Source organism: Mirounga angustirostris, unplaced genomic scaffold, assembly GCF_029215605.1.
Source record: "Mirounga angustirostris isolate CCGP_5_RB_7025 unplaced genomic scaffold, mMirAng1.0.hap1 SCAF_14, whole genome shotgun sequence".
Classification (NCBI taxonomy): Eukaryota; Metazoa; Chordata; class Mammalia; order Carnivora; family Phocidae; genus Mirounga; species Mirounga angustirostris.
In genome coordinates, this window is record NW_026991722.1 from 82,788,432 (window position 1) to 82,815,321 (window position 26,890).

The 26,890-nt window shown below is 47.1% G+C and overlaps 1 protein-coding gene across 1 annotated transcript; it reads right to left on the reverse strand.

Moving 5' to 3' along the window:
- Window positions 1–18,270: 18,270 nt before the first annotated feature.
- LOC135362463 (uncharacterized) lies at window positions 18,271–24,007 on the reverse strand. The gene is made up of 3 exons (XM_064577693.1): window positions 23,865–24,007; window positions 22,747–22,986; window positions 18,271–18,469 (listed from the first exon to the last, which is right to left on the reverse strand). Exons 1-3 carry the CDS (start codon window positions 24,005–24,007, stop codon window positions 18,304–18,306), a joined length of 549 nt encoding a protein of 182 aa, XP_064433763.1. The 3' UTR covers window positions 18,271–18,303.
- Window positions 24,008–26,890: the final 2,883 nt, after the last annotated feature.

Sequence of the window (26,890 nt, forward strand, 5' to 3'; positions counted from 1 at the left end):
GGCTTCACTGTCTGAAAGTCCCATACTCTCCCATGTCTCCGTCCTCAGAGTCCTGAATTCCAACTCCCCTTGGGCCACACACTCCTCTGTGACTTTGACCTCCATTGTTGCTTCTTCCCACGGCATTGTGAGGAGTCGCTAATATTCAGCAGGTGCCCGGCCCCAGGGGCTTTGTGAAAATGACAGCTCTCTTCTCCCTCACTCTGCTACTCTAGGACCAGCTGAGGGTACTGAAGCATAATGCTGGAGAGTCTAGACTTCCCCTCTTACTAGCTGTGTGACCTGAGGCAAGTTCCCTACCCCCTCTGCTGCATTGAACCTACAGGAGGAAGCACAGGGCCCAGCTCAGAGCTGGCTGGCATCATATGATCTTTCAGGAAGAAAAGGTGGGCTGAGCCCTGGGTCTGTGGCCACCTGCCTTTGGGTAGGGCTCTAATGCGGGGTGCTGAGGCGGGAAGGTGAGGCCGAGCTGGACGACCCTGGGAACCCGCGAAGGAGGTTAGGCTGAAGTGGAAACGATTAGAATGAGAACAAACTGGCTCCTGAATAGAAGCTTTTATTCCTGCCGGAGAGGGCTTTGTTCCCTAAACACGTGACACACAAAAGCCTCTACTTGAATTCGGGAACCCTAATTGGTTCTCAGGTGGGGGAGGAGAGGGGTGTCCGGATTTAGGGATTCCTTAAAGGGACGATACTATGGAGAGCTGGGCTCAGGGTTCGTTCTCATTGTCAGGGGGAGGGGATGGGATGGGGTGCAGGGGGAAGAGCTGGACCAGTGGGGGTGGGGCAGCTGTTCAGAAGAGGAGGGGGAAGGAAGAGAAGGGGAGATGGGGAGAGAGGGAGAAGTGGTGGAGAAACTCACAGGCCCTCAGCCCCTGGCCCAGTGCCTGGAAAATAGTAGGCTGAGAGGGAAGGGAAGGAAGGGAAGGAAGGAAGTGTCGGAGGGAGGGAGGAAGGAAGAGAATCCACATTTCTTCCCGAGTCCCATAAGCCCAGCCTGGTTAGGGCCCTTCCTCCTTCCCCAGTTTCCTTCCACCCCACTCTTACTTACCCTCTCTTCTGGTGCTCCAACCACAGAGCTGCCTTTCAGTGCCTTAGACACTTCAAGCCCCACCCTGCCCCAGGGTCTTTGCACTTGCTGCTCAGGTATGCTCTCCTGCCCCCCTCCCATCTTTCAATGGCTACCCTAAAGTTCAAGTAGCACTTCCTCAAGAGAAGCCTTCTTGGACCCCCGTGACTCTAGCACATCATCTCATTTTACTCTCTTCAAGGCCCTTATCACTCACAGAAATTACTTGATTGCTGTCACAGGTCAACTCCAGGAGAGCAGAATGACCGAATACGTCTATCTTGCACTCAGCTCTATCCTCAGATCTCGGCACAAAGCTCAACACACAGTACATGATCGAAAGAACCGAGACCGGCTGGCTGGCTGAGTGGGAAAGGGGTAGTGACCATAATAACTGCCATCACTTCCCAGCCCTGGATTCATTATTTTTAGCGTCAGCTGGGCTCATGCCTCCTTTTGAAACTTTCTAGCTGAGTGGCCTTGGGCAAGTTACTTTGCCTCTCTGACTTCATGTCCTCTTCCTCAAACAGTGTAGAACTCACCTCACAGAGGTGTTTCAAGGGTCGAGGAGAGAATTTAAGCACTAAACACAGACTGGCATATCACAGGCACCTGATAAACAATAGCCACATCGGTAGTCAGTAACTCAGTGGATGTTTCTACGGAAGGCGGAGAAAAGAGTCCCATTTTCTGAGCCCCAACCATGTGACAGACACTCCCATGTGGTATTTTAGTGCACGCTTATGGACAAAGTTTGAAGCAAGTTTTGGTTGTCCCCATTTTATGGATGAGAAAACTGAGCCTCAGAGGTTAAGACTTGCCTAAGAGGACACAGGTGATAAGCGGCAGAGTTAGGATTCAAACCCAGCTCTATCTCTGTGCTCTGCCCATTCTAACCCAGGTGACTCTCTTTTTTTTTTTTTTTTTAAAGATTTTATTTATTTATTTGACAGAGAGAGACAGCGGGAGAGGAAACACAAGCAGGGGGAGTGGGAGAGGGAGAAAGAAGCAGGCTTCCCACTGAACAGGGAGCCTGATGCGGGGCTCGATCCCAGGACCCCGGGATCATGAGCCGAAGGCAGATGCTTAACAACTGAGCCACCCAGGCGCCCCCCAGGTGACTCTCTGACTTCTGTTGCCAGGAGGCTGGAGGGGCAAGGGGGGTTCAGGACCCTGGGGGTAGGAATGGGCAGAAGGAAGACCCTCACAGACCTGCAAAGGTGAGGCTTTCTCAGTGCTCTCCATTAGCACCCAGCATGGGACCTCATTAAATCAGTAGGTAGAGTCTTGAGTTCTGGACCCGCAGGCTCTGTGCTGGTGACTTATTTGAAAACCTACTCTGTGTCAAGCACCAGGATACCGCTTCGAACAGGATATAGCCTAGAGTTGTGCACTAATGGGGCCACGAAGGGTCGAAACAGGAAGCCCTTTGAAATCCCTAGTGAGGATAGTCATTTTCCCTATGGCCCAGGGTGCTGGCACCCACGCTTTGCCGGAGCTGAAGGTATTGTTGGGAACCTTTCCCTGCTCCCAGCCCCAGCCTGGGCCTTGGGTGTAGGGGCCCCTTTAAGAAGATCGTGTCCCCCCCCACCTCCCACTTACCCCCCACCCCCATAATTAGCCAGCTAAAGAAAGAGCTGGCTTGAAATGGGATTGTGCAGACCCAGCTTTGGGCCCCGAGGACGCTAGATCGGGGATTGTTATGCTAATCGCCTGAGATCAGCAGTTCCCGTGCCCTTCAGATGGCAGGTAGCTGATGCCGGGCTCTGCCCAGCGGCTGCGGCTGCCGTTCTGCCAGAGGGTTGGGCTTTTCCTCCTGCTTCCTGCTTCCTCTGCCCGCCCCCACTACCCCGTCAGACTCGCCCTGCTCGTCCTCCCACCTGTCCGGTGGCTGGGAGGCTTGGCCTCTCCTAGAAGTGTCCAACCCAGCTCTCTCCATTCTCCAAAGAGAAACCAGGCCCCACAGCCACCTGCTTGGCTTCAGCTTGGGTGCTATTAGAGGATACAGAGGCAGGAAGAAGAAGGTACCGAGCTCTCATTTCCAGGCACTGAGCCTCATCCTTCCTGGGTCCTCCTTGTTTCCCCAGCTCTGGAAAACACACTGGGTGGTGGCTTTGTCTCTTGCTAACAGTGCCATCATGAGCAGGTGACTTTGCCTCCCAGAGCCTCGGTTTCCTCATCTGTAAAATGGGTTGATAATCATAGTACCTGCCTCAAAGGATTGGAAAGGAGGATGGAATGAGGGCAGGCATCAATCCAGAGCTTGATAGGGGCTCTAACGTAGACCACCCACTACGTGCCAGCCCTGTGCTCAGCCCTTTTATAGGGCATTATCCCATTTTACCTTTCAACTGTCCTGTGAAGCAATTAGCATTTTCACAGATGCCCCATTTCACAGATGAAGAAACCAAGGCTCAAAGGAGCTAACTCACTTACCTATAGGATCCTCCCTGAGCCGGTCTGTTCTCTTAACCTTTATTCTGCAGTTCGGCATTGGCCAATGACCATGCAGAAGGTGAGCTTGGTTGGTATAAAAATGCTCACATAAGGGCTCCTGGGTGGCTCAGTTGCTTTGGCAGCTGCCTTCGGCTCAGGTCATGGTCCCAGGGTCCTGGGATGGAGCCCTGAGTGAGGCTCCCTACTCAGTGGGGAGTCTGCTTCTCCCTCTCCCTCTGCACCAACCCCCCCTTATGCTTTCTCTTGCTCTCTCTCAAATAAATAAATAAATAAAATCTTTAAAAACAAATAAATGAAAATGCTCACATAAACATGTGGAATAGTCATATATTGAATGTGCAGGGGTAAAAAATGAAACTACCATCCAAGCCTATGAATTCACAAATAGTATTGCTTAGGTTCAATATATTTAAGTCCATACAATGACTAGTACAAGTCTGATCATAGCAGCTTTATTCATAGTAGCCAAAGACTGGAAACAGCTGAGACATCCATCAACGAGAGAACGGCGGAACCAACCGTGGTACAGCCATACAATGGAACACTCCTCAGCCGGCAGTAAAAGGGAACAAGCCACTGATCCAAGCCACGACAGATCCAAGCCACGACAAGGACCAATCTCACAAACATAATGTTGAGTGAAAGAAGCCAGACTCAAGAGAGCACATACTATATGACTCCACTTATATAAAGTTCCAGAACAACTAAAATTAATCTATGGTGAGGGAACTCAGAATAGTGGCTGCCAACAGGGGACGGTCTGGATGAGTTCAAGGGAACCTTCTGGGGTGATGGGATTCGTTATAGCCTGATCTGGGTGCAGTCACATGAGGTGTCTGCGGCGGTAAAAAATACACCCGGAGATACACTTAATGTTTGTTCAAATTAATGTATGTAACCTATGCATCAGGAAATCACTGTTAATAATTTTTAAATTAAAAAAAATTTCATTTAAAGGAAGAGCATCTCTAACTCGTAGTTCAGAGGTTACGACGATATGGTCAAAAAGCAACAGCAAACAAATTCCAGCGACTGAAGGGAGGAGAAGTACCAGCGTTAAGTGCTGGGCAGCGCCGTCGTATTCGGCTTCCCCTCCTACAGATGCAGATAACATACAGGACGCCTAGGTAAATTTGATTTTCAGACGAATAAATACTTATTTTTTTCTTTTTTCTTTTTTCTTTTTTTTGAGCGATAAGTAAAGTTTATTGAATGATAGAGTACAAAGCTCCCAAAGAGGGAGGGGACCCCAGACGGTTGCCCAAATAAATACTTTTTTAGTATAAGTATGTCCCATGCAATATTTGGGACATACTTACACTAAAATAAATGTGTTTGGGTTTGGGTTTTTTGTTGTTGTTGTTTTGTTTTGTTTTGTTTTTTTGCTCTTACTCGTTGTTTATCAGAAATTCGGATTTAATCGGGCGTCCTGTGTTTGTATTTGCTAAATCTGGCAAGCCGGCCCTCCCGGGACCCCGCCCCGTCTCGCAAGCCCGGTGCCCACCGCAGGCGGGAGCGCCCAGCGCGGTGCAGTCACGCCGGGCGCAGCCTGGCAACGCGGCCACAAAGGGAGCCCGGGAGGCGGAATCTTTCCACATGCCTGATCAATGGGGGCGCGGAGACGGCGGTGCAAACAGGCCTGAGACAGCCGCACAAAGAGGAGGCCCCTCGGCCGCTCCCGCCTCCCATTGATCCGGGCCCTTTGTGGCTCGGACAACGGGAGCGCAGGAGGCGCCTCGCAGGGACTTGGCCATTCTCGCTAGGGGGAGAAGGGCCCGGAGGACCCCCGCCTCGCCAACCCACCCCACCGGTCCCCCTCCCGCAGGCTCCAGGTCTCAGGTCTGGGGGTGTCCACATCCCCTCTGGAGCACTGGGCGGGGCACGGTGCGGTGTTGGGCCCCGCCAAGGAGGGTCCTGTATTCCAGAAAAGTCTGGAGCCTGCCAGTGGGGCCAGCCACCCGGATCCAGCCTCCTGAAGACCCCCCAGTCTGCCCTGGCAGGCTTTCCTATCCCCCTGGTTACAGGCAGGACTTGCACAGTCTTTATTTTATTTTATTTTTTGTTTATTGAGCAAATATTTATTGAGCATTTGCTCCAAGCTGTTCCCACTCTCTCCTGCCCCTGTGGCCACTTAAGCTGGCCAACTCCTCCTCAAGCATCACCTCTCTGGGAAAACACCCCTGACCCCTCTCCCACCCGCAGGTTGGGTAGGGAGTCCCCCTCTCTGTATGCCCTCCAGCTCCCTACTCTTCATTCATGATAGGAACCGCTAACAATTATTGGACATTTCAGGCGCACACTGTATCAAGCATGAGATGTCCTCTGTCTTCCTTCATTCTCATACAGCCCTTTGGGTTGAAGCTACTTTGCTCCCCATTTTCCAGAGGTGGAAACTGAAGCGTGCTGTTTTTTGTTTTTTTAAAGATTTTATTTATTTGACAGAGAGAGAGAGAGAGACAGCGAGAGAGGGAACACAAGCAGGGGGAGTGGGAGAGGGAGAAGCAAGCTTCCCATGGAGCAGGGAGCCCGATGCGGGGCTCGATCCCAGGACCCTGGGATCCTGACAGGAGCCAGAGGCAGACGCCTAACGACTGAGCCACCCAGGCGCCCCTGAAGTGTGCTATGTTAATAAGGGGGTCAAGAAGCAGAGTGGGGATTTGAACACAGGCATTAGATTCCAGAGCCTGGGATCCTCACTACCAGGCTTGGTGCAGTATCCATCACTACGGCCCAGCGGGCGCACGCTTGATGTCTCACTTACCCCATCAGAACATAGACTGCAGGGCATTGTGCCTATTTGCCCATTTTCTTCTCTTTTTCCCCACTAGGCTGATTGCTCTGTGCCCTCAGCACCCAGCACAAGGAAGGTGCCCAAGATCTATTTGTTGATCTGAACTAGTGGGCTTGAGAACATTTTGCTAGGCTCTGAAGCTGATACAGTTTCTGCCCCCAAATGTACTGGAAATCAGACACTCAAATAATACAAGAAAGGTTGCAGGGCTCTGAGGTCTGGTGCAGTTTTCCCCTCTTCTTTTTTTAAAAATCAGATTCATTGAGATAGAATTTACGTGCAGTGAAATGCACCCATTTTCAGTGTCCAGTTCAATGAGCACTGACAAATGATTACACCCATGTAACTAGTATTACTGTCAAATGTAAAACATTTCCATCTCCCCAAAAAGTTCCCCTGTGCCCCTTTGCAGTCAATGCCTGCCCTCCCCCCTAGCCCCCACCCCCTGTTCCCAGGCAACCACTGATCTGCTTTATGTCACCATAGGTTAGTTTGCATTTTTCTAGAATTTCATGTAAATGAAATCATACAATGTATACTCTTCCGTGTCTGGCTTTTTTCCCTTAACATGCAGTTTGGAGATTCATCCATGCTGTCGAATGATCCCCACCTTAGCTTCACATCCCTTCTCTGTTCTTGACCTCTGAGCTTCAGCCTCTTCATATATAAATTGGGGGTGAATGCTGTGAAGTTGAGGGGAGGGAAGGTCTGCAGGGTGCACGGGACCTGTACACAGTGGACACACAGTACTATGTTCTAGATTAGTGTGGCTTTTCTAGTAGACTGCGAGGTCTGTGACGTAGGCTCCAGATCTGCACACAGCAGGCGTTCGGGAAAGGCTCTTGATTAGCTGTAAGCTCCACGAGGATGGGACTTTGTCCACCCACTCTCCACCAATGGCAGTGATCACCATTTATTACAGATGGTGAATCCAGGGGCTCAGAGAGGTACAGCAACTTGCCCAAGATCACACAGCTATGAAGAGGCAGAGTCAGGACCGAACACAGGCAGCCTAGTCCTGGGGTCCTTAGTGTTTTGTTTTTTGGGGTTTTTTAATTGAAAATATATGGGATCCTTGCTCTAAATCACTATCCAAACTCCCTGACAAGTGATTTTTCTTTCCTCTCACGATCTCCCTGAACCTTCTCTTTCTATCACCCTTGTCCTTTACTGACCTCCCATTGGAGGTAGCATATTTTTTTTTGAGTTGATGTGCCAGGCAGTATGGGAAGCACTTCACATGTATCTACTCATGCAGTTCCCCCACCACTCTGTCAGGCAGGTTCTGTGTTTCTCCTCATTTTACAGGTGAGGACACTGGAAGGCGGCTGAGAGGCTGTGGTTTTGGAGTCAGGATGTCCTCCTTTTGAAGTTCAGCTTGGCCATATTCTCCATGGGACTTGGGCAAGTGTGTTTCCCTTGCCAGGTCTTCCCCAGAGCCCCTCCTTGACCTGCCATTTTTCTGGATACATCACTCTGACCCCTCAGCAGGGTTTTCTCTTTCTGCTGATTCTAAGTTCCCCCCTCCTCCCCCTCCCCCTTAGTCCATCCCTGGGCCTTAGCAGGCCCAGGCTGCAATTTCAAAAGAAGTTGAGTTCCTTCTGGAAAGGGGCTGGGACAGAGCCCCTCCCCTCCCTCTCTTCCCATAAATACCCCCTGTGTGCAGCGCCCAGGGGCCCGGGGGAGCCAGGCGGCTGACCTGTAATTAGAAACTTTTCTCCCTTCCCCAGCCCGGGGAGGAGGGAGGGCCCAAGTCTGGGCCAGCCATTTTGTTTGTCATGAATTATTCAGGAGATGGGAAGTGGAGTAGAGAGGGCCCCTCTGCTGACCAGACATCTCAGGCCCTGCACAAAGCAGCCTAAACCACCCGGCTCTGTCCCTTTCACCGTTTCAGACTCAGAGAATAAACAAGCCATGTGCCAGGCAAATTTACAGAGGGGGTTTTCACGAGGGAGGCGTGTTCTTCAGCTGAGGGGGGTGACGGGGTGACAGGGACTTACCCAAGGTCACAAAGCTGGGAAGAGGACAACTGAGCTGGGATTCAAACCCAGGAGGAGGAGGAGAGGAGAGCCCAGCAGGCTGGCCAGGAGAGTTGGAAGGTGCTTTCCTTCCTCTCCTTGCTGTGCCCCTTGCTAAATCTCTGGGGAGTGGGGCAGGGATAATGCAGAGAGAACTAACTTCATGGGACGCCAGTGGGGTGACAAGCAAGCATCACTTCGTATGCAGTGTAATCCTCACAACCCCCTGAGGAAGGTGTCATTATGCTCATTTTCTGGATTCGGAAACTGAGGCTCAGAGAGGTTAATGGAGTTTGTTCGAGGACACGTACGGCTGGTTAGTGGCAGAATAGGGGATCAAACCTAACACAACCCCTCCATAGCACATTCTTTTTCCACCACTCCTGGTGGGTGGGAAGACAAGGGTACCAAGGAATCCAGGCTCTTAAACCCACAATGATCCTTGAATCGGACTTCTCTTGTCAAATCTCTCAGTCTCTATGGCGCTAGGTCCGTGGCGCTGCTCCAGGACAAGCCCTCTGAGAATCAGGAATGACTCTAAGAGAGCATCAGGATGCTACCTGCCATCCCACACCAGGTCACCTTTGCAAGGTGGCCCTTTGGAAGCAATTCTGAGAGACAGACCAGTTCTAAATGTAGTTCACAGAGAAGGTAAGAGCACAGGATTGGGAAAAGGACTGCCTGTTTCCATTCCTTGTGATCCATATGAACTTGGGCCAGTTCCTAAAATCTTGTAAGCATCAGTTTGCTCATTGGTGAAGTTAGATGATGATAAGGAATAAATATGAGGAGTAACTATGATAATGTGAAGAGTGAATATGATAATGCCTGAAAGGATTTAGCATAATACCTGGCACATTGGGAATACTCAATAAGAGCTAGCTATTATTATTATTATTATTATTATTAATTATTATTATTATTCCTGATGACAGCCTCTTCTTAAGCTTGGTTAACAGAGAGGCAGGAACTACCAGATGGTGAACATGTGTTGTCTACTGGAAAAAGCACCCCAATTTCCCTGGGGAACTCTCTCTGCCAATATCAGTCTCTGTACCTTGGATGGGACTTATTTCGCCTCAGTGATCCAGCCTGACCAAAGGATAGGTTGAAAGATGGGCATGTGATCCCATGACAGCCAATCAGAGGGCACCCTGAGATTTTAGCTGGAGACAGGCAATCTCTTTTCCAACAGGAGTAGAAAGCAAGCCTGGACCTTCTGAGGGCCGTCTTATCACCCTGGGGAGGAGGTTATGTGCCTGAGAACAAAGCCATAGAAGAAAGCAGAGCCAAGACATGACAAGGACACTAACTGAAATCCTTGAATGCCTAGATCCTGTTGTGAGCCACTAATAATAATAATGATAACTATTTTGGGGGCACCTGGGTGACTCAGTCGGTTGAGCATCTGCCTTTGGCCCAGGTCATGATCTCCAGGTCCTGGGATCGAGCCCCACATCAGGCTCCCTGCTCAGGAGGAGGTCTGCTTCTCCCTCTGCTCCTCCCCTTCCTCCTGTGTGCTCTCTCTCTCTCTCAAATGAATAAAAAAAATCTTTAAAAAAATTGTTAACTATTTTTTGTTTGCATCTGTTTGAGTTCTCTGTTGCTTACAACCACAAGTTCTAACTAAATATGCCAATGATTCTCTCTCCCTCTCCTTGCCTACCTTCCTCACCTTCCTCTCTCTCTCTCCATATATATATATACATATATATGTGTATATATATGTATATATATATATGATTAAAATGACAGTGTGTGTTGAAGACTCACTTCTAATTATTACTTTTGCTTTACAAACTTAGGTCAAGAGAGAATGTCGAGTAAGACTTTAAGATTCACAACACCTAGGTACAAATTATGGGCCTTTAACTCACTAAACTTATACTGCCATGGAGTCACAGACTTAGAGTCATGGCTTGGCTTTAACCATGGCTTTCCTTTCTGCTTTCAGGAAAACATTTAATTTCCACCCCGGGCGTAGTCTACCCTGGCTTCCTTGTGGTGCGCTGTTTCTGTCTGCCCTTTTTCTGTGAGCTGGTGGTGTCAGAGCCGGTAACTACCTGTTTACGGTTTCAGACCGAAGCATTAATTGCCTTTTGAACCTCCCATTTTCCTCTCAGAGCTCCTCACTGACTGTCTCAACTGCCTCGCTTGTATTTCTTTCTGCACAAAGAGAAATGTCTACTTTTTTTTTTCAAAAAACCTGACCACCTGCAAATCCCTGCATATTCTCTTGTGAGTAGGCAACATGAGAGAAAAACATGTAGGCAGCAAGATATCTGTGTTGAACAGAGTTTATAGGACAAGTTGTCACAACCCAGAGACTTCTGGGCCAAACAAGAAGGCAGCTGTGGTGTGGTAGGAGGAACACTGGAATTGGGCTGAGATCAACATTTGAAATCTGGTTTTGTCACTCGTTGGCTGTGTGACCTGGGGCACTTTACTTCATTTGCTAAGCCTTGGTTTCGTCATCTATAAAATGGGCACGAGGGACGCCTGGGTGGCTCAGTCGGTTAAGCATCTGCCTTTGGCTCAGGTCGTGATCTCGGGGTCCTGGGATCATGCCTCTGGTCAGGCTCCCTGCTCAGCGGGAAGTCTGCTTCTCCCTCTCCCTCTGCCCCTCCCTCTGCTCATGCTCTCTCTCTCTCTCTCTCTCAAATAAATAAAATCTTTTAATAAATAAATAAATAAAATGAGCATGAGAGTGCTGGCTTAATAAGGCTGGATAACATAGCTACTTGACAAAAGCACTTTCCTTTGCCCTTTACTTGCCTGGTGTGGGTTCAAAATCATAATATAAGAGGATCAGAGAGAGGAGGTGAGTTGCTGAAGTCACACAGCTAAAAGACAAAGCTGGGATTCAAACCCAACAGTTGCACTCCACAGCCTTCTCCCACTCATTACTAGATGGCCCCAGCTGAGGTATAAGAAGCCAGCCACCCTCACTGGAGGCCAGGCAGGACCAAAGGCTGGGGTTGCTGCCTTTGATGCCAATCACATCATTCTCTGACTTCCCTGTCTCGCTTATCAGCTCTACTCCACAGAGAGCTTGATGTTCCAACGGTTTAGACTTCACCTAATCTCGAGAGGCATGGTGGGAATAAGGAATTGGCCATTTGGCTTTGGAATCCAAAGCCTGCCCCGCCCCCTGCCCCCCCCCCCCCCAGGCCCACACTCATGCCTTCTGTGTCCCAACAGGAAAGAGGGGAAACCAGGGAGATGCATCCTGTGGGAACCTGAATGGGGGACTCCATGTGCACATAACATCCCCACATGCCTTGCTCAGTCCGCCTCATGCCAGCAGAGCAGGGACCCATGCAATCACACTCACAGTGAACATACAGGTACACGTGTGCACGTGCAACCCCACAAGTACATGCATCCCCCCCATTCACACCCTCCCCACCCTGTGCTGAATTCCCGTGCTTGGTCAGAACCTCATTAGGAAGCGTAGTGTAGTGGTCAAGTGCATACACCCTAGCTCCTGACTGCTGGGTTTGAGTCCTGGTGCTGCCATATACCAGCTGTGTGACTTCAGGCAAATCCTCTCTCCTTTGTGTGCCTCAATTTCCCCACCTGCAAATGGGAGTAATAAAAAGTACCTATTCCCTGAGGGGCGCCTGGGTGGCTCAGTCGTTAAGCATCTGCCTTCGGCTCAGGTCATGATCCCGGAGTCCTGGGATCGAGCCCCGCATCGAGCCCCACATCGGGCCCCTGGCTCAGCGGGAGGCCTGCTTCTCCCTCTCCCTCTGCCTCTCTCCCTGCTCATGCACTCTATCTCTATTTCTGTGTCTCAAAGGAATAAATAAAATCTTAAAAAAAAAAAAAGTACCTACTCCCTGAGAGGTTGTCAGGAATTTTGTGTATATTACACCTGGTGAATAGCCTGTAAATGATGTTGTGTTCTTTCTCCAATAGGTCAGGTTCCCGAGAAGCAGACTCAGAGATGGAGATTAGCAGGCAGAACTTTATTAGGAGGTGCTCTTGGGCCAACACCTGTGGAAAGGCAGGGAAGGAAGCAGGAATAGGTAGAGGTGGTGATTCAGTCTCCATGGAGGCCTCAGCCACCCCACTAGAGGCTCTGAAGCTGAGAGGGTCCATCAGAGTTGCCCTGAGCTGACATGAGGGGGCTGAGGATTTATACCTGTGTTGAGCAGTCCAAGGATATGAGCTGCCCTGAGAAGGGGGTATCCCCTATGGGCAAGCTGCAGAGACGGACTCGCCTGCGAGCCATCAGTGCCCTACGCCTCCTGCAGCTAGGGACATACATGCCTCTGTCCTAAGAGGGGACCAGGGCAGTGCACCACAGCGTCTGCCATGCAGCCCCCGCAAGCCGCAGCCGAGGAGGTCCCCTCTCCCCTCCTCTCATCACTGGACTCCAAACGAGGACCCTGAAAACAGTGAACCAAGGAACAGGAACCTCAACTTCCCCTGAGTTGGCCCTCAAACCAAACTGTTCGCTTTTACCTCTGTGTTCCGCTGCATTTTATTCAAACTCAGGATCCCATTTAGCGCATCCTTGAATAGTAATAAACGGTGTTTTGAACCAGTTCTAAGTCCTTTAAGTGGATTGACTCATTTAACACTTACAACAACCCTATGAGGTTGATATGATATATTTTTTAATATTTTATTTATTTGACAGGGAGAGACACAGCGAGAGAGGGAACACAAGCAGGGGGAGTGGGAGAGGGAGAAGCAGGCTTCCCGCAGAGCAGGGAGCCCGATGTGGGGCTCGATCCCAGGACCCTGGGACCATGACCTGAGCCGCTTAACAACTGAGCCACCCAGGCGCCCCTGATATGATATTGTTATCTGCACTTTATAGATGAGGAAACCAAGACACATAGAGGCTAGGTAATTTGCCTAATGTCACAGAGTTTGTATGTGGGGGAGCCAGGATTCAGAGAGTCTGGTTCCAGAATTCAGTCTTAACCAGGATGTTCCTGTGGCTACTGGTTAGTGTTAACATAGATGATGGATATCCATGGATGTCCCGTGGATGGACAGAAGGGTAGACAGATAGATGAAGAGAAGGACTGACAAATGAATAGACAAATCAATGGATACATGAATGCATGAATGAATGGATGGATGGATGGATAGATGGATGGACAGATGGATGGATGGATGCATGGATGGATGGATGCCTACTGTCCTGGTCTTCCTGGAATTTTCCATCTCACTAGTTGCCTCTCCATCCTTGGCATCAGAGCATCTGGATCCACGTGAGCAGGGAGCATAGCCCAGCCCTGAGCAAGGAAGACAGATCTAGATCTTCACCTCCTGGGACTCTGACCTCCAGCCAAGAGGTGATGGGACAATATGACAGAAGGTAATGTCAGAGGCAATGGGGGAATCCCAGGCTTGCCGGCTCTGTGGCCTGCGGAGAGTCTCTCTCTCTCTCTCTCTCTCTCTCTCTCTCTCTCTCTCTCTCTCTCTGCCACAGAGGCCTCATCTGTAAAATCCAGTGGCTGGAACTTCCAGGCCAGACTCCCTACAATTCTTTGAAGTGGGAACTCAGACTAGGGTATTGAGTTCTTGCTTACCTGGTTCCAATTCACTTCTTCCAGACATCATTTCCTTCTTCACTGTCTCTTTTTTCAGTCTTCTCGCAAATGCACTCCTTCTTTGGGCATTTTCCTTCTCCTCTTCACTCATCTCTTTTCTGTTCATCTTACTACTTCATACTCCTAACCATGGAATGGCCATGGCTGAACATGCATTGGGGCTGCCCGATTTCCTCCCTGCCTGGGCATGTGGGTGCTTAACTGCTATTTCCTTTTTTTTTTCTTTTCCTTTTTTTTTTTCTTTAATGATGGATAGGCAGCACCCAGCCCTGGAGGGGAGACACACAGCTGAAGCTGTGGTTCTGAGAGACTCTGAGTTTTGTTGGAACCCAGAAGCCCCACAGGAAGATTTTCTAAGACAGAATTTTGGAGTGCCTTCAGTCCCGACTCCCTGGATTAACGCCCTGTGAGCAGACAATGGAGCATAGTGGGAAAAAGTCCAGCAATCTGAGCTAGGCTACTTCTCTGGGCAGCTCACATCCCCTTTTTTGCTTCAGTTTTTCTATCTATGAAATGAGAGTGTGACCCGTCTATAAATTCATGCAAAAGGAATCCGATTGCTTGGTTCAAATTTCAACCACGCCACTTACCATCTACGTGACCTTGGGAAGTACAGTTCTGTCTTTAAGCCTCAGTTTCTTCATCTGTAAAGTGGGGATGATGAGACCACCCACCTTTTAGGCAGAGAAATACAAATTCCAGGTGTTCTGACCCAATCTTGCCCAGCTGAACCCTCCCCTTCCCATCTTTTCTCCCCCTCTAGACTGTCTCTGTCATACACTCAAGAAACAATTGGACAATTCTTGTTAAGAGCCTGAAAAATAGGAGTGCTTGACTGGCTCAGCCCATAGAGCACACGACTCTTTTTTTTTTTAAGATTTTATTTATTTATTTGACAGAGAGAGAGAGAGAGAGACAGCGAGAGAGGGAACACAAGCAGGGGGAGTGGAAAGAGGGAGAAGCAGGCTTCCCGCTGAGCAGGGAGCCGGATGCGGGGCTCGATATGGGGTTCGATGCGGGGCTCGATCCCAGGACCCTGGGATCATGACCTGAGCCGAAGGCAGACGCCTAATGACTGAGCCACCCAGGCGCCCCGAGCACACGACTCTTGATCTCAGGGTTGTGGGTTCGAGCCCCATATTGGGTGTAGAGATTACGTAAAAATAAAATCTTAAAAAAAGAGAGAGCCTGAAAAATAGACATACCCTTTAGCCTACTAACTCTACTGCTGAGATGTGAGGACATCATTTGACGTGGAGGAAAAGATGTAACTATAGTGTTCCTCTGAGTTGTTTATAATCACAAAAACTTGGAAACAACTAGTGATCATTAAAAGGGGAATGTTTGAGTGAAGGACTTTTTGTTTATGGCTGGGATATTTTGTGACTATCAAAATTATATTTGTGAATCATTTACATTAACATGGAAAAGTACATAAAAATACACGAATGAATAAAAGGAAAACACAAATTTACATATATAGACGGAATGGTGTAAAAAAAAAAAGCAAAAACAAAATCAGCTCCCCAAAGAAAAGGTTGCAGGGAAGCATTCAAAGTTTATACACGAAAATATAAATAGTGGTTATTTCTGAATAGCAGGGTTTGAGTGGTATTTATTTTCTAACTTTTGTACAAATGCATCGTTTGTGTATATTTTCCCATTAGTATATTTTTTAACGTTAACAAAATATATTTAGAAATAAAACTAGAAGGAAATAAACCAAAATGTTAACAGTGCTTGTTTTTGGACAGTATAGGGGATTGTATTTTCTTTAATCAGTGTTGTGTTTTTTTAAATGAACTTTGTGTTTATTCAATGAAAATCGTATTTTCCTTAATAAACATATATTAGAATTATATATAGCTAGGCTACATTTTTATTAGTTTTTTTAAAAATTATGAATGTATGCTTACATTAAGAGAAAAATTCAATCAGTACACAGAAGTGTAAGGTGAAAGGGCGCCTGGGTGGCTCAGTCGTTAAGTGTCCTAGGATGGAGCCCCGTGTTGGGCTCCCTGCTCGGCGGGGAGTCTGCTTCTCCCTCTCCCACTCCCCCTGCTTGTGTTCCCTCTCTCGCTGTCTCTCTCTGTCAAATAAATAAATAAAATCTTAAAAAAAAAGTGTAAGGTGAAAAGTAAAAGTTCTTGACCCCTCTTTACCCCTTAGTCTCCTTCCCCAAAAGTAACTGTTACCAGATTCATGTGTGTTCTTCCAGGAGATTTTAAATTTTCTGTGCATATACACTTAGGTATGATCATCCATTTATATATAGATCATATATATTATTATCCTGAATATGTATATTATAAATATATATTTTTAAAAAGATTTTATTTATTTATTTGACAGACAGAGAGGGAACACAAGCAGGGAGAGTGGGAGAGGGAGAAGCAGGCTTCCCGCAGAGCAGGGAGCCCGATGTAGGGCTCGATCCCAGGACCCTGGGACCACAACCTGAGCCGAAGGCAGATGCTTAACGACTGAGCCACCCAGGCGCCCCTATTATAAACATATTCTGATACATAAATTATTCTGAAACTTGCTTTGTTATTCAATGCAGTATAAATTTGGGGGCTATCTTTACATGTATGGTATTCTCTTATAATGACTACAAAACATTCTACTCTAATGTCACATGATAATTTATTTAATTAATCCCCTATCGATGACCATCAAGGTTGATGGTGAACATCAACCTTGTTGCTAGCTTATGCTTTTATAAACACTGCTACAATGAACATATTTGTTTATACTATTTACCTTTTCCCACCCCTGTGAATATATCTGTAGAATAGTACAGATGTGGAATTGTTGGGGCCCAAGGGTTTGTGTATTTTTAAATTTCAAGATATTGTCATCCATTAACATAAATATACATAAGACACATGAAAAGACAAATGGGAAAAAACTCAATGTGTTAAGTTGTGCCAAAAGTGGGCAGTGTAAGTGTGCAAAACAAACACACAGAAATAAAACCGAAAAGCCTGGAGTAGAAATAAATCATCAAAGGCCTTATACTTAAATATTAAAGGTGACTTTCTTTGGGTGCGATCAGAGGTGGTTTTTACACTTCACTTTCTCAGTGTTTTACACTGATTCTGAATTTCTTTCCTCATCAGAAAACTGTATCGCAGATATTATGAAAAGTATCTTTTTTAATTACGAAAGGCAACACACAGTCGTCGTAACAAGCCCAAAATAAAGAAATGTGTTACAAGAACATGTTCATCATGTCCTCCTCATCTCCAGATTCGTTCCCTGAGGTAAGCAACATTCAGGGCCCGGTGAGAATACTTCCAGACTTTTTTTTTAGAGCATGCTATTTTTACACGGGAAAAGAGAGAATGAATAAAAGACCTTTGGGGGGAAAAAAAATTTTTTTTTTTTTTTAAATGTAAGGCCTCCCCTGGCCCTTTCGCAGACCATCGCTCCCTACCTCCTACTCTGCCAAAGCTGTTTGCCCTCTTTCCACGTCCAAACGTCTTGGCGTCAAAGAAACCCACTCGGGGCCCTGCTCCCCGGAGGCACCTGCGCCTCGGCCTTGGCCGGGGGTCAGCAGAAATCAAGGCCAGGCCCAGGAAGCGCCCGGCCCCGGCCCGGGCGAGCAGGCGCTCCCCAGCCCGCGGAGCGAGGGGCCCCGGCCGGGCAGGCGCGGGACTCCCGGCGAGGCCTCCCTCGGACGAGGGTGGAGTCTGCAGCGCCCGGGCCCCGCTCCCGCCCGCTTTCTCCAGGAGTAATTAAGAGTGAAATCCTCCTCCCGGTGACCCCGGTGCTCCCGGCCCGGGCTGATTTACACATGAAAGGTGCACGGAGGGCCTGGGCTTTCTCCTTTTCACATTCACAATGAGGCGCGGCCTATAAATAAAACCTCTCTGAGAAACAAGAAGCTTCAAAAATGTCTTTGTGTGTGTGTGTGTGTGCGCGCGCGCACACACACGAGCGCGCGCACACACACATCACCAAGTGTTTGTTTTGCACACTTACACTGCCCACTTTTGGCACAACTTAACACACTGAGGTTTTTTCCCATTTGTCTTTTCATGTGTCTTATGTATATTTATGTTAATGGATGACAATATCTTGAAATTTAAAAATGCACAAACCCTTGGGCCCCAACAATTCCACATCTGTGCTATTCTACAGATATATTCACAGGGGTGGGAAAAGGTAAATAGTATAAACAAATATGTTCATTGTAGCAGTGTTTATAAAAGCATAAGCTAGCAACAAGGTTGATGTTCAGAGACAGAGAGACCCAGAGCGAGGGAGAGCTTGAGAGAGCTAGAGCGGGGAAGAAGGAGAAGGACATCCCAGTAACAACGGGTGTTTATTGAGTGCTTACTGTGTGCCCGGCATCTTCACATCATCCCTGTGGGAGAGACTTGATGATTCCTATTTTACAGATGGTGAAACTGAGGTTCGGGGAGGGGAGGACCTGCCCCAGGTTCCGCAGTGAATCAGGCGGTCATCTTGGACCCAGGAAGTCGGATGAGCTGCGAACGATGTTGCTCTTTCTTCATCACGATAGTCGTCCCAGCACCGTCTGTATTTGTTAAAACTCACAAAGCAACAACAGCAAAAAAAGAAAGAAAAACAACTTCACGGGACTCTACAACTGAAAGGGGAGAATTTTACTCTATGTGAAGCATACTGCAATAACCTGACTTTTAAATGATAGAATTAAAAAAAAAAAAAAAAAAGAACAAGTACAAAACCCCCCCAAAGACGTTAATGGGCTTTCAGTGGGTGAGGTCCCCTGGGTGTGTGGGGCCTCTAGCAGGGCTGTTTCCTCATTCGCCGCTGTATCTTCAGCCTCAGGGCCTGATACGTGGGAAATGTTTGCTTGCTTTAATGAATGAATGAGCCAAATAATTCTCTCTGGACTCATTTCTCCATCTACACAATGAGAAATTGATGAAACACGAAGACGAACACCTCTCAACCAACTCAGAGGTCGCCTCCTCCAGGAAGCCTTCTAGGATTCACCTCCCACTCCTGAACTGGATCAGGTGCCTGTACTGGGTTCTCACAGAGCCAGGTTGTTTTCCTATGTCTGCAGTGACCCTACTGTATAGTATTTCTCTGCTTCTGTGTGTCCTTCATTTGAATATTCAGGTTCTCTGACGTAGGGCCCATGTCTGTTTTGCTCATCTCTGTACTCCCAGTGCCTGGCACACCGCAGGTGGAATATTTGATGAACTAATGATTGGATGCATTTAGTAGTTCTGGTCTGAGGTCCAAAATGGGATCATGCTGGTGTTGGCTGAAGCTGGAGGAGGGTCCAAAGCAGCAGAAGTGGGCCAGGTTACTGAACCAGGAAATCCTGGTGCAGCAGAGATTAGTTGAAAGTCCTGACTTCTAGAGCACCTTAGAAAGCAATCTTGCCATGACTCCTGCAGGAAATTCAAGTCTTCTCCTGCATGGGGCAGGGGGGTTGGGAGAGCAGCCAGACTCTAGAGGGCAGGTGGTTTGGGCGTGGGGGGAGTCAGGCCCTGGGAGCCGCCAATCTGCCTGCATCTGTTTGGAGCAGAGGGTGGGTTGGGACACATGGGGCACATGGATCTGGTCAACTTCCAGCTCTTCTTCTTAGCTGTCATTCAGCCTCACCAAGACCCAGTCTCCACATCTGGGTAGGGGGGAGAGTATAATTATACCTACCTCAACACGTTTATTAGATAAGGCAAAGGGACATAATGAGGTCAAAATGCTTGCTATCGTGTAGCTGCACAGAAATATTTAAAAACATCTCACATCTTTTCCCATTTCTCTCAAATGTTTTTAGCCCTAATTAGAGCTGCCACTTGTGAGTCTCTAATATCGACTCTTCCTAACGTTTATTGGGTCCCTGCCGTGGGTCAGGCACTGTACTATGCATTTTACATGTATTATCTCACTTAATCTTCACAATCTCCTTGTAAGGTAGGTTTGTGATCATTCCTATTTTCCAGAGAGGAAACAAGCTCAGAGAGGTGCAGTGACTTGTCTGAGATCACACAGCCTCTAAGTGATAAACCTGGGATAGGAAACATCTGTTCATTTGAGGGAGCACCATAATCCCCTGGAAGGCTTGTTCAAACACAGATTGCTGGGTCCCACCCCTAAATTTCTGATGCAGCAGGTCTGGGGTGGAGCTCGAGAATTTGCATTTCTAACAAGTTCCCAGGTGATATTGCTGTTGCCGGTCCTGGAGTGCACTTTGAGAACCACTGCCTAATACCAGGATCTCTCCACTGTCATTATCCCACTTAGGCATGTTATGTCACGTCCAACCTATCCTATTACAATGGGCTCAATTCAAAGAATTTGAAGTCTAGTATATTCATCTAGCACTTGGCATATGTTACTGTATATTCTTAATTAACTAAAAAAAAAAAAAACCTTTCACCCATTTTAAAGGTGCAGAAAAATAACTAAAAAATATAAGAAGGACAGAATCTGCTTTGGTCTTGCAAATGACTCAGAGAATGACTTTTTGTTATACGAGGTGGTATAGTAGAAGCTTTCTGGATTAACTAACTCACTGGATTAAGAACTCACTGAAGCTGGCTCACCGGATCAACCAACACTCATCTTGCCTACTGCAAAACCCGGAACGATGCCATGCCCACAGCAGCTGGAGGACTCATTCCCAGTATGACCAGCCACTAACTCCTCCTGATGACTTAACGATGTGACTGTGTGCCTCCCAAGAGTCAGCTGGGTTGGTTCTTCAATCAGTTATTCTTGTTTTTAAATCATGACATTGTGACAAATTGATAACACAGAAGTTGGAAAAGAAAACTGATGTTTCTATAAACCCAGCTGAGTGCTCTGGAAAGATTCTTTAAAAGTTAGTTAGTATGTGTCATTATACAATTGTCCAAACCTATAGAATGCACTACCTTAAGAATGAAGCCTAATGTAAACTCTGGACTTTGGGTGATGATGATGTGTCATTGTGGGTTCATCAATTCTAACAAATGTACTACTCTGGTGGGGGATGTTGATAGTGGGAGAGGCTATGCATGGGCTGGGGCAGGGAGTATCTGTATCTCTTGCTAATAATTGCTGTGAATCTAAAACTTCTCTCAAAACCAAAATCAATAAGAAAGAAGAGGAAAAAAGAAAAGAAAGAAGCAAAGCCCCAGCTTGACCCACTACGGTCATATAGGATGAGCAAAAAATAAACTTTTGTCATAAGCCACTGATTGTGGGGGAAGTGCGTTGGGTTAGGTGTGGTCTAGACAAGGAAAGACTCTCGGATGGGAATGGAGGTGGAATTCTAAAAATCTGGACAACAAGGGCCTTCAGATCTACATCAACTTTTAAGAAGGTCAGGGGAGTGGTTCCTGTAAGAAGGATGTGGGAAAACTCCAACCAGCTGGCTCAGATCAGGCCCAAAGACAAAGCTTTGGCCCTACATCAAAAGATTGGTGAATGAATATATAGCAACAGGTTTTTAATTAAAATAGAATATTTAAGGGTTATAAGTATTATTTTTATCATTTCCTGTTTCAGTGGGCTTTTTAAATAAATTTACCAACTACTCACTCATCTGATCAGATTACATAAGAGCTCCTACTACAGAATATTTTATTTAAAAAAAAAAGAGGGAAGGGGTTGTACAGTTCCTAATTATTTATTGATTTCTATTTCATCTCTCTCCAGCCAGTAATATCTAATATTGGCACAGCACTTTACAGTTTATAAAACACTTTCAAGTCTATTTGTCTCTCACAACTACTCTGGGCAGCAGGCCTTATTACCCTCTTTCTACAGGCTGGGAAAATGAGGTTTGGAGAAGGGAAATAAAGGCTTCGAGTAAAGCAGGGCATTCAAACTGGGGCAAGAACTTAGACTTAATCCAAGTGCCTAACTTACCCCCAGGGCATTGTGTTAACAAAGGAATCAGAATACAAGCACTGAGCTTTTATCAATTGAGGCCAAGAGGCCTTGGGGTGTGAGGTAGGGATTAAGGACTAGAGACTGTGTCTGGTTCACCTCTGGATCCTGGCACATAGTAGGCCCTTGGGAAATATTCAATGCTTGGTTGAAGAAATGAAGAGTGACTAAACGAATGAATGAACGAGTGAATGAAGAAACTTAGAGCAAGGCCCCTTCTCTCTCTGGTCTCAGTCTCTCCATCTTTAACTTGAAAGCTAGGGTTCTCTTAGGAAATATGAACAGACATACACAATTGTGTCCTCTATTTCTGGATGTTCGTAGAACAGCCTCCTGAACCCCCACTATAGATTTCCTGGGAAAGGGGGGGATCTATGGAACCTTGAGTAGGAAGCTCTTGAATTTGAGGATCTGAGATCCCTTCTAGCTCTGATGTTAATGGTTGTACTGATGGGGCGCCTGTGTGGTGGGGTCGGTTGAGCAGCTGACTCTTGGTTTTGGTTCAGGTCATGATCCCAGGTCATGAGATCCAGCCCTGCATAGGGCTCTGCACTTAGCACGAGAGTCTGCTTGTCCCTCACCCTCCCCCTTTGCCCCCACCCCATGCATTTTTTTTCTCTCTCTCAAATAAATAAATAAAGCATATTTTAAAAAGATTTTATCTATTTATTTGACACAGAGAGAGAGACAGCAAGAGAGGGAACACAAGCAGAGGGAGTGGGAGAGGGAGAAGCAGGCTTCCCGCAGAGCAGGGCACCCAATGCGGGGCTCAAACCCAGGACCCTGGGATCATGACCTGAGCCGAAGGCAGATGCTTAACCACGGAGCCACCCAGGTGCCCCAATAAATAAAATATTTTTAAAAATAGTTGTAATGATAACAACAACCATAATAATAGGATCCAGAAGTTTTTGGACACTGACTTTGGGCCAGGCACTATGCTAAGAGCTTTACCTCATTTCATCTCTCCAAAGCCCTATGATGCAGGCATTCTTCTTCTCCTTCTTCTTCTTCTTCTTCTTCTTCTTCTTCTTCTTCTTCTTCTTCTTCTTCTTCTTCTTCTTCTTCTTCTTCTTCTTCTTCTTCTTCTTCTTCTCCTTCTTCTTCTTCTTCTTCTTCTTCTTCTTCTTCTTCTTCTTCTTCTTCTTCTTTCTCCTTCTCCTTCTCCTTCTCCTTCTCCTTCTTCTTCTTCTTCTGCAGATGAAGACCCCGAGGCTTAGAGAGATCAAATATGTTGCTCGCATTGCAAGTAAGGAAGTAGCATCCTTAGTTTCCAATTTAACACTGTGGACAGCGGAGACTCAACACTCTCCCACCCCCATTCCAGCAGAGTATAAACCTATGACCTCCATGTGGCTATTTTGAGGCCAAACTCAAGTTGCTGTATCTGGAGAAGGTATTATAAGGCTGGCAAACATTCATTCATTCAAGCGTTCATTCAACAATCATGTATGAACACCTCTGATGTACCAGGCTCAGACTGGCTAATGGGGGTTCACAAAGATGATGGTCCCTGCCCTCAAACGTGCGATTGTTTATTGCATCATTCCTCTGATGCCCCTCATACCAGAATCACCGTGTGAGCAGTTACAAGGCAGATTCTCAGGCCCTACTCCAGTCTCTGGAATCACTCTCTGAGGTTGGAGCCTGGGAATCTGCATCTTACAAGCTCCCCCAGGTAAGTCATAGGCACTGAGGTGTGGGAACCCCTGCGTGGAGGGAGGGGCGACCTAGATAAGCAAACAAGCAATCATTGCATAGAGAAGTTTTCTATATGGATTGTGGGGGTTGCCAGGGAAGGCTTCTTGGAGGAGGTGTTTAAGATGAAATCTGAGGAGTGAGCAAGAGTGAACAAGGCAAGAGGAAAGAGGAACAGCAATGAAGAAGCTGGTCTCTGCCCTCAGGGAGGTCACAGCCAGGGGAACTGGGAGAGAAAGCTACAACCTAGCGGAATGGTGAGGCCAGGAGCCTGGGGGAAGAGGTGCCTGGCTTAGCCTGCGCTATTAAGAAGACTTTGCAGAGGAAGGAACTGCCCAATGCTTTCTCAGATAGAAGCATCTGCTTCATCCCACCTTGGGTGAAGAAAATGGGCGTGGAAGAGAATTCGGGCTGGCCGGGAGGTGTGGTCTCCCAGGACGTTAGAGGCTTCTCTTATCAGCCTAATGGTGGGTGGAAGCCGATCATCCTCTAATCTGGATGCTGTTTTCACCTCCATTGTCAATGCTAAGCCTTTGTTTGTTTGAACTAAGGCCTTCTATCTAGAGTCCTTAGCATCTAGCAGCAAATGGTGACATTTGAATAAGTGGAGAATTCCTTTGTAAAGGGCCCCGGAGAACACCTGCTCCTTAGATCCACTCTATTACAAAACAATTGCAGGATCTCTTCCCAGTTGGAATGACCCTCCTGGTAACTCATGGAATGAACAATGGAATGACACATCGATAACTCATACTGAGGTGGGTAGCAGGATTCTGGCCCTGGCTAGCCTGGATTCAAATCTGCCCTTGGCCACTTTCTAGTTACCTGTCCTTGGACACATGTTACTTGACTTTCCAATGCTTCAATTTCCTCCACTGGCAAAGGAGGCTAATAATAATACCTACAATCTCCAAAGAGGTTTGTTTTTCTTTTTTTGTGTGGGTTTCTTTAGGTTTTGTTTTGCTTTGTTTTTAAAGAATAGACTGAATTTTTCTATGAAATGCTTGGAAGAGTGCTTAGCAGACAGTAGAACCACAGAAAATGTTGGGTGTTAGCATTCAGGTGCCAGGAACAGTGCAAAGTGTTGGGGATACAACAACTAAAGACAAATTAAATGCCTTCATAGAACTCACACTCTAGGGGCGCCTGGGTGGCTCAGTCGTTAAGTGTCTGCCTTCGGCTCAGGTCAGGATCCCAGGGTCCTGGGATCGAGCCCCACATCTGGCTCCCTGCTCTGCGGGAAGCCTGCTTCTCCCTCTCCCACTCCCCCTGCTTGTGTTCCCTCTCTCGCTGTGTCTCTCTCTGTCAAATAAATAAATAAAATCTTAGAAAAAAAAAAAAAACACTCTAATGGAAGAGATGAAGAGCAAACCAAACTAAAAAACAAAACAGAACAAAAACAGGTTACGATTTGTGCTATTAAAAAAATGATACTTGGGACACCTGGGAGGGGCAGTTGGTTAAGCCTCCAACTCTTGGTTTCAGCTGAAGTCATGATATCAGGATAGTGATATTAATCCGTCAGGCTCCTCACTCAGCACACAATCTGCTTGAGACTTTCTCTCCCTCTCCCTCTGCCCCTTCCCCCTCAAATAAATAAATAAATCTTTTTTAAAAATGATACTTCCGTGGCACCTGGCTGGCCCAGTCAGAAAAGCTTGTGGCTCTTGACCTCGGGATCATGACTTTGAGACCCATGTTGGGTGTAGAGAGTATTTTTTCTTTTTAAGATTTCATTTATTTATTCGAAAGAGAAAGCGTGCATATGTGAGCACAAGCAGGGGGAGCTGCAGAGGGAGATGGAGAAGCAGGCTCCCCACCCGATGCGGGGATTGATCCCAGGACCCCGGGATCATGACCTGAGCTGAAAGCAGACGCTTAATGGACTGAGCCACCCAGGTACCCTGGGTGTAGAGATTATTTAATAAATAAACTTAAAAAAATTCTTTTAAAAAATGATACTTGCGATAAAGACAAGTATCACCTTTTCACCTTTGGAGAAAGTGACCAAGCAAGGCCTCTTCTGGAAGGCTGATATTTAAGGGGAGGCACACCACAGGACAAGCAGGGAAGAGGGTTCCAGACAGAGGGCCCAGCAATTGCAAAGGCCCTGAGGTGGGAATGAGGTTGGCTTGTTCAAGGAACAAAGAGGCAAACAGCTAGAGTGCGACACAGGAAGTGATGAAGACAAGATATGAACCTGGGTTCAGTTTGGCCAGGAATTTCATCACGTGTTTTAATTGCATCAGTTTGCTGCAGGGTTCAAGTTCATTCCATGTTCTCAAACTTGAATGGAGACCTAGAGTCTGATTGAAGTGTGAGAGTGGCCTTCATCACAGGTTAGGTTTATCCTTTTATTTTTTATTTTTTAATATTTTATTTATTTATTTGATAGAGAGAGATAGCAAGAGCAGGAACACAAGCAGGGGGAGTGGGAGAGGGAGAAGCAGGCCTCCCGCGGAGCAGGGAGCCCAATGCGGGGCTCCATCCCAGGACCCTGGGATCATGACCTGAGCCGAAGGCAGACACTTAACGACTGAGCCACCATAACCAGGGAGCGGATAGGGCCTAGAAATTAAGGAGAGGAACTGACCATGGGCAGCCCAGGCTCCCTTCTCTTCCTCCGCTGCAAAGTCTACAAATAGAAACAAGGTTATAGGTGCCATTTAAATCAAACAATAGCTCTATAGGGTGGGCCCACGGGGGACTTTTACCTTCTAATTTATTTCGGTCTCAAGTTTTTACAACAAGCATATTTCCTTTCGTCATTAGAAGAACAACAGGAGCAAAATAATAATAATAAAAATCTTCAAGGTAAAAAAAAAAATTTTTTTTTAGGACAATTCGTATTTGTTACTGTGCTGCCTGTCATGGGAAATGCAGACATAGGGGTGTGGTGGTTACCTGGGTGGAGTTTAGGCTCTAGCCGTAGAGTGCATGATGCTGTCAGATGAAAACAGATATGACGTTATATTGCTTGGTAGAGTCTAAAAGTTGTGTCAAAATTTAAAGAAGAATTTTGGGGTGCTGGGTGGCTCAGTCAGTTGAGCATCTGACTCTTGATTTTGGCTCAGGTCATGATCTCAGGGTCCTGGGATTGAGCCCTGCGTGGGGCTCCCCACTCAACGGGGAGTCCGTTTCTCCCTCTGCCTCTCCCCCTGCTCATGCTCTTTCTTTCTCTCAAGTAAATAAATAAAATCCTTTAAAAAATAAAGAAGCAGAATCACCTTGTTTAAAAAAATATTGACTAAGCACTGTTTGGTGTTGGGATACAGGAGTAAGCAAGACAGACAAGGTCCCTGCTGTCATGGAGCTGCCAGGCTCCTTAGACGTTAGGGGGATGAGGAGCAGAAAGAGCACTGCTGGCAGAGGAAACAGCATGAGCAAAGCCCCTGAGGTT

Bases quoted from the DNA above. Each gene is read 5' to 3' on its own strand.
- LOC135362463 (XM_064577693.1), bottom strand. From the start codon at position 24,007: ATGGAGGTGAAAACAGCATCCAGATTAGAGGATGATCGGCTTCCACCC. The intron at 22,987-23,864 runs GTGGGATGAAGC...CTTCATCTGCAG, and splicing joins GCCCATTTTCTTCACCCAAG to AAGAAGAAGAAGAAGGAGAA. The intron at 18,470-22,746 runs GTAAAGCTCTTA...TTGCTTTGTGAG, and splicing joins CTTTGGAGAGATGAAATGAG to TTTTAACAAATACAGACGGT.